The 7,968-nt window shown below is 42.0% G+C and overlaps 1 protein-coding gene across 1 annotated transcript; it reads right to left on the minus strand.

Annotated features, from left to right (window-relative positions):
* Positions 1 to 207: 207 nt before the first annotated feature.
* On the minus strand, positions 208 to 3,034 carry LOC133031333 (uncharacterized). The gene is made up of 3 exons (XM_061104815.1): positions 2,443 to 3,034; positions 1,417 to 2,305; positions 208 to 1,090 (listed from the first exon to the last, which is right to left on the minus strand). Exons 1-3 carry the CDS (start codon positions 3,032 to 3,034, stop codon positions 208 to 210), a joined length of 2,364 nt encoding a protein of 787 aa, XP_060960798.1.
* Between the last annotated feature and the right edge of the window lie 4,934 nt (positions 3,035 to 7,968).

The raw sequence follows: 7,968 nt of genomic DNA on the forward strand, positions 1-7,968 counted from the left end.
CAGGTTGAACACAACCAATCTTCCCCTTCGTGAATGCTTCTACCATAGCACCATGATGATTCTGAGCTACACAACCCATGCCAAAGCGCCCTTCTTGTTCAAATAAAGTCCCATCAACATTAACTTTGATCTTGTTTAACTCAGGTGCAATCCAACGCTTAAGATTTCGCCCCCATCATGCAGCGGAGACAACGAAAGACCCTTCCTTCATTGAGCAAATTTATACTGATCAAGCATTTTTCTAGCAGATGCAACAATATTTGATGCAGACCAACTCTTCTTTTGCCAAAAAAATTCATTTCGCACACGCCAAATAGCCCAACTCATCACAGCCACATCTTCCATTTCACATTTGTGCCCTCTGCCAAAGATCCCCAACAGCCAGCTGCTGAATGTTGCAGCCCCAGCCCTGACGTCGACCATGCTGTGATACGAAGAAGCTTTAGCAAGCTCACACAACACCAACGCATGTTGAACGATTTCTGCATGAGCGTTACACAGCGAACAGTCAACATTGACGGGAACATGACGTTTTTGGAGCTGAAAACAAGTTGGGAGCACACCCGAAGCAGCCCTCCATAAGAAATTACTAATCTTAAGAGGTATTTGTAATGACCAAAGACGCTTCCAAAAGTCAATATTGGCATCACGACACCAAGCACCTTTAGATTCTTGCAAGAATTTATAAGCACTTTTAACCGAATAATTCCCACAAGTCTCAAGTCTCCAATTCCAACCATCATTTACGGCCGAGTCACTAAGCTGAATGGACAAAATAAGGTCCTGATCACGTGAAACAAACAAGTCTCTCACAACATCCTCATCCCAAGCGCGAGTGTCAACTTGAAAGAGGCAGCTGACTGATTTGTTCACAAGAGCAGGGTGCCTTGTAACGACATAGCTGTTAAAATTATGTGGAAGCCAAGGATCTGCAAGAATGGATACATTTTCCCCATTAGCTATTGTTCTTTGAGCACATGAATGTACTAGATCTTTTGCTTCAAGAATAATTCGCCAGATGAAACTAGGATTATCTCCCAATTTAGTAGAAAACAAGTTGCCATGAGCATAATATTTAGCCTTATAGAGCCTACTAACCAAAGAGTCATCATTAACCAACAATTGCCAATATTGTTTCCCCAGAAGAGCCAAATTAAAGTCTCTCAAATTTCAGAAACCCAGTCCTCCTGCATGTTTATGACGACACAACCGCTCCCAACTCATCCAATTAATACCTTTACCACTGCTTTACCACTGCTCGAGTCTGAATGCCACTAAAACTTAGCCATAAGACGCTCTAACTCCTTACAAGTGTCTAAAGGCAAGAGAAATACATTCATAGCATAATTCGGGAATGCTTGAGCAATAAATTTCAGCAATACCTCTTTTCCTGCACGAGACAAAATACGCCCTTACCAACCTTGAATTCTCTTTCGGAGTTTATCCTTAAGAAAGCCAAGGATAGCATTCTTATTCCTCTCAACCAAGCAAGGAAGGCCCAGATAATAGCCATTTTCATCTGCCTCATAAATTTCCAGCATAGCACAGATAGAATCCTGCACCTCACTACCAATATTATTGCTATAAAACATAAAAGACTTAGTGAAATTAATTCTTTGTCCCGAAGCCGTCTCATAAGTATGCAACAACTCCTTCACATTGTACACTTTCTCCTCAGTGGCCTTACAATAAATATAACTATCATCAGCAAATAGCATATGAGAAATTATCGGCGCACCTCGAGCAATTTTACATCTCGTGAGTAAACCACTTTGTTCATAACTACGCAACAAACTAGAGAAACCTTCAGCACAAAGAATAAACATATACGTTGATAAAGGATCACCTTGACGTATTCCTCTTTGAGCAACAATGTTCCCCAACTCCTTCCCTCCGTGTGAAAATGTATAGGAAACAAAAGAAACACATTGCATAACTAAGTTAATCCAACGACCATCAAAACCCATCCTTACCATCATAGCACAAAGGTAACCCCACTCAAGCTTATCATATGCTTTGCTAACATCAAGTTTAAGTGCCATATAACCATCCCTCCCTCTTTGTTTTCTCTTTAAATGATGTATAATCTCATAGGCAATCATGATGTTATCTGAGATTAAGCGGCCTTGTAAAAATGCACTTTGAGTATCGTATATGATGGACGGCATAACACTCTTGAGTCTATTAGCAACCACTTTGGACACAATCTTGTACAACAGATTGCATAAAGCAATTCGTCTTAAATCCCCCATATCCATAGGTTGATTCTTCTTAGGAATTAAAACCAAATTGGTTTTGTTAAGATCTATAAGAAGAAACCCATTATGAAAAAATTGCTTGACCATATTGATGATATCATCTTTAACAATCGACCAACACTTCTGAAAAAAGCCAGGGGTCATACCGTCGGGCCCTGGGGATTTATCCGGATGCATTTGGAACAAAGCTTTGCGAACCTCCTCATTTGAAACCGAAAGTAACAACTCAACATTCTGCTGTGATGATACACGAGTTTGCACACTGCTTGTGACTTCTCTCCAATCGGTTTGAGAACCATAAGTTGGTCCAAACCACTATCCCAGTCAACCCACGCACCAGAATGGTCCTTAAGTTTTGCCACAAAATTATTTCTTCGTCTTGTAGTTGCAGCAACATGAAAATATTTGCTATTATTGTCTCTTTCTTGCAACCATAATTGCTTCAATCTTTGATGCCATAAAACTTCCTTTTGCACGTAACTTTCAGCCAAATTTCTCTTTCCTTGTTTGTAATTGGCAACGGATACTTCATCTCGACCCAATTTCCACCTTTGCATCTCATTTTTACACTTTTTTAATCTTTCTTTAAAGTTCCCAGTAACCTCCTTACCCCAATCGACCAACTTTTCCCTACAAAACTGAATTTTATACATCACATCATCAGCCCCACAAATCTCCCAACTATCTTTAACAATATGATAGCAAAGAGGTTCCCTCAACCACGCATTTTCAAACCAAAACCGCTTCACAAAATTGTGGCCAGCAGCAGGAACCATACCATAAGAATCGGAGTATGGTCTGAGGTTGAAATTTCAAGATTATGGAGCTTAGCAGAAGTGAACATGTTCAACCAAGCAAGATTAGCTAGCCCCCTATCCAAACACACTTCAATCCAGTGATTAGTGCCCCTCCCACGCTCCCAAGTAAATAAATAACCACATAACTCCATGTCTTGAAGTCCACTATCAACCAAAGCTATTGAAAACCTTGGATTAAAAATCAGGGTACCTATTACCGCCCTTTTCTCATCATGAGATAAGACATTGTTTAGATCACCCATCACACACCATGGTAGATGTTATACCCGAAATTCGGCTGGAGGACACGTGTCAAGATAAAGAGAATGTGAATCGGTGTAATATCTTTTTATGGAATAACTCATTAATTACGTAAGTATCAGAGTATATTTGTAACCCGCTGACTGTAAGGTCTTAGGCAAGGAATCAATGTACAAACCGGCACTTAGTGTATTAATGAGAAACTATATGTCGCTAAAGGTGAATAGCGAGGCACCAGAGAAAAGTGACACATACCTTAGCTTGCAATAAGCAAACTAAGTGTAAAAGTCGGATCGACTCGAAGAACAAGTATGCAAGATGACCATCTCACTATGAGGAGACTTCCTATAGCTTCCTCCAACTAACAGGAGCGAGGCTCATAACCCCGTCAAGTCAGAAGATTTCTTTATACCCGAGATCGACGTAGGACATACATTGTCGAACTCAGAAAGAAGAATGGTCCCAGCTTGCTATTGGTATCACTACAATCAAGTTTTTGTCGAGACATCTTCAGATTCAACAATTAATGACGTGTTTAATACACGATATTTTTTGACCCAGTAAAAGCGTGAAAATCACAGCTATACGATTTTCAAAATCATACACTGCATTTACATTTCGTGAAATGTAATAAGATCCCACAATTTTAGGGATAATGGTTGTAAACATATTCTGGTCAACTCTGTAATTAACTGTCTACTATGTACTCATAAATGGTGGCAAACAATCTCAAAAGAGGGACGAAGAAACTCATATGAAAGAGGCCCTAAAAAAATACTCAGAAATCTGAATAAGATTGACTCGTGGACTATGCAGAATTTTAACTGCAAAACCACGTAAAAAACCCTGTGTTCATATATTATTTTTCTATAGCTTTTACTTTTTCTGTGTGGAATTATCACCGTGAGGCTCAAATTTGGTTAACGAAAATCTGCGTTAACAGTTTGGTGCTTTCATTGAGAGCCTCTGTAAAAAAGCTCAGAAAAAAAAACCTCCCTTCTCTTAAAGAAAAACCTTTTCCTTTATGGCTGAAAATCTAGAGAATATTAATACCCCGCATGAGAAAACTAACCATCGTTTAGGAAAAGAGCCCACGGGCTCCAGAAGATCTACCAATCTGTAGTTCAGAAGGACCACCCGTTCCAGGAGGGCTCAATCTGAGGGTGGCCCCAGTGCTCGGACCACACGTCCCCAAAGAACTCAACCTAATGCTGGTCCTAGTACGCGGACAACCCGTTCGAGGAGAACTCTACATGGGAATGGTCAGGATCCCGGGGCGAGGGATGAAGAGCTCAACCGTGGAGATCCCCAATCCGTGGGAGAAAGTACTTATGAAACGGAAAGCCACCGCCTGAGACGCCGTCTGGAAGAGGAACAACGTTGAAACACTGAGTTAGAATGTGAGGCAGCCTCAGCCAGGGTTACACAGGGGATGAACGCTCAAAATCAACCTGTACCTAAAGTGAGAAGACCACAAGGCAGACCTCGTGGGTCACGAACTAGGAGACAAGAAAATGCCCGGGAAGAATAACCTGGGGAAAATGAGACACCCCTTGAGAATCAGGATGAACAGCCAAAAAGGAGACAACCAGAAACTGATGAACGAGAAATCCCTCATGAAAATGAGGAGGATCTTGGAACTCAACCGGGAGAACAGAGATCACCTGCTAGAAATCACCAACGTTCTTCCCAAACCCATAGTGCAAGGACTCATACGTACCATGATGGGGGAAATACGACAAACCGCTCTCGGGAGGAAAGAACAGAGCGTGAAGAAGTAAGTGTGACTTCGAGGCGATCTAGAACCCATAGCCGATCAACTCGAAGAGGAGAAAGTACTCAACGAGCTAATGATCAAGAAAGTATGGGAACCAGTAAATCCGCGAGCCTTTCAAAGACAAAGTGTATGAGTAGGACGCTGTCTATGAGTAAGATGAGATCTGCCAGCAATTACTCCCAACCAGATCTGTGAGAGCACTTGAATCGGAAGAAACCTGACCTTTGCCAACAGCTTGGTCCAAAGCAAGGAATCTAATCCAATTGTAGATAAACAAGCTGGAGGACAAGTTCAGGAGATATCAAGTGGGGGAATTGGGGAAATTATCTGGATACGACTTTAACGAGGAGCTTGAGCCGTATCACCCAGATATTATGAATACCCTTTTTGCTTCGGGATTCAAATGGTCTCGTATCTGAATAACTTTAACACGTTAATGTGAGCGAGTAACGTGACGAACAATTTACGCTGTATTTTGTTCCCCACCTCGCTTGTTGGAGCAGCGAGTAGCTGGTTTAACAAGTTGACTCGTCATTCAATAACTTCGTGGGAGCAGTTGTCCAGGGATTTTAAGAAGCAATTATAGGCCGCTAGGGATAGGCAACCCGAAGCGACCTTGCTAACTAATATAAAGCAGCAGCCTGGCAAAATGCTTAAGGCGTACTTAAGTATTTTTAGCTTGGCTGCCGCTAAGGTTAGAAATTTGGATGACAGCATGCAACTTACAGCCCATCAGGCGGGGATCTCCACTAATCCATTAACCGTCGAGGGCGAATTGTGGGATGATTTACAAGGACGTCCCGTAAGAAGCATCACTGAGTTCAACGAGAGGGCTCAGGTGTTTGTCCAGAAGGAAGAAGCCCGAAAGGAAATGAACTTGTTGAAAATAAGCTCGGGAGGTAATCCCAGCAATGTTTCTACAGGGACTTCTTCCACGAGAATTGATAACTCGGGGGCTTCTGGTCCGAAAAGAAAGGACAGAATTAGGGAACCGTCAAAGGATAGAAAGAAACAAAAGAAGCATGACAAATACGTGCCAGTACTATTTACACCGAGCTTAATGAAACTTGGGAAAATATTTACCTCGCACATGCGCAGAAGGTAGCCTTCGGCAAACCCGAGCCTATGAGGAATTCGAGGAGCAAAAGAGATCCTAACAAATATTGTGAATTCCATAAACATATTGGACATGCGACCAATGAATGTTGCCAATTAAAAGATGAGATAAAGAGTCTCATCGCTTGAGGCCATTTTAAATAGTATGTGAAAAGACAGGGCCAGGGATACAACCAACCCAGGCAGCCTAATAACCCAAACAACCAGGGGTTACAACAAATTCCTGTAGAAGGAGAGGACATCCTGATTATTTCAGGAGGGCCGCATATCGCAGGGGAAAGCAATAACGCCCAGAAAAGATATGTGAAGGAGATAAAGAACGAGCAGTCGGTCTTTGCCCCAGAACCTTCCAAGAAGGTGAAAATCGAGGAACCCCCCATTGCATTCGCAGAGGAAGACAAGAAGAACGTGAGATACCCTCACTTCGATCCGCTGGTCATAACCATTCAACTTGCCAATAAGAGGATCAAGAGAGTGTTAATAGACAATGGGAGCTCGGTAAATATTATTTATAAGGAGACTCTAAAGAAAATCGGGCTCAAAAAGACCAAATTATGGCCTTGTACGGTGAATCTTTACGGATTCATCGGAGATAGCATCGCTAGCCTTGGCATAATCGAGCTTGCATTAACTTTAGGTGAGGCACCTTTAACTGCTACTGTTCTGCAAGACTTCTGGGTTGTTGACCTGCCCTTGGCTTACAAGATATTATTGGGTCGTCTAGCACTGATCGGACTAGGGGCAGTCAGTTCGATCAAGCACCTATCTTTAAAATTCCAAACACAAGATGGCGTGGGAGTGGTGCGTGGCGACTAGATGTTAGTTCGCAATTGCTATCGCATAGAGTTGCAGCATAGAAAGGTTGGTCATCAGTTAATAACGATATTTGCAGGAGAAAACGAGAAGAAAGAAGAAGATCTTGATCCCCGAGTTCAAGATGAAAGGAACCTGCTAAAACCAATTGAAGAATTGGAAGAGGTTATTCTCGACCCAGGAAATCCCACCAAATGTGTGTACATTGGGAAGAACCTAGACGAGCAGCTCAAATAGCAATTAATAAGCTTTTTGAAGGCGAACCAGGATCAATTCGCCTGGAGTCATGGGGATATGATATGGATCGACCCTAAGATTCTCTGCCATCACTTAAATGTTGATCCAAACTACCCAGTGAAGAGACAAAAAAGGAGGCCCCTGGATTTCGAGAGGCAAGGGCCACTAAAACAGGAAGTTGACAAGTTGTTAGTCAACGATTTTATACGCGAGGTGTTTTATCCCTCGTAAAAAGCCAATCCTGTTCTCATCACGAAACCTAATGGAACTTTGAGAACTTGTATTGACTTCTCCGATCTGAATAAGGCGTGCCCAAAAGACTGTTTTCCACTTCCCAGGATCGACCAGTTAGTGGGTGCAACTAATGGGTACGAGCTTATGTCGTTTATGGATGCATGTCCTGGATATAACCAGATAAAAATGTACGTCCCAAATTAAGAAGATACAAGCTTCGTAACCAACATGGGACTCTATTATTATAAAGTCATGCAGTTCGGACTGAAGAACGCTAGGGCTACGTATCAGTGACTAGTAAACGAAATGTTCGCAAGGAGGTTTACGTCGATGATATGTTGGTGAAATTGATAAAGAGTAAGGATCATACCTCAGACCTCACGGATTGATATTAAAAAAGTATAACATGAAGCTAAACCCAAAAAATGTTCCTCTGGAGTCTCCTCGGGAAAGTTTTTGGGATTCATAGTTAACA

The sequence above is a fragment of the Cannabis sativa genome, chromosome 9 (genome assembly GCF_029168945.1).
Source record: "Cannabis sativa cultivar Pink pepper isolate KNU-18-1 chromosome 9, ASM2916894v1, whole genome shotgun sequence".
Taxonomy (NCBI): domain Eukaryota; kingdom Viridiplantae; phylum Streptophyta; class Magnoliopsida; order Rosales; family Cannabaceae; genus Cannabis; species Cannabis sativa.

What these genes read in the sequence shown, in the direction of transcription:
- LOC133031333 (XM_061104815.1), bottom strand. Translation starts at nt 3,034, where the DNA reads ATGGTTCCTGCTGCTGGCCACAATTTTGTGAAGCGGTTTTGGTTTGAA. An exon ending in GAGGAGGTTCGCAAAGCTTT is followed by an intron (nt 2,306 to 2,442) that starts GTTCCAAATGCA and finishes TTCTTCTTATAG; the next exon opens with ATCTTAACAAAACCAATTTG. An exon ending in CGAAAGAGAATTCAAGGTTG is followed by an intron (nt 1,091 to 1,416) that starts GTAAGGGCGTAT and finishes TTTGGTTAGTAG; the next exon opens with GCTCTATAAGGCTAAATATT.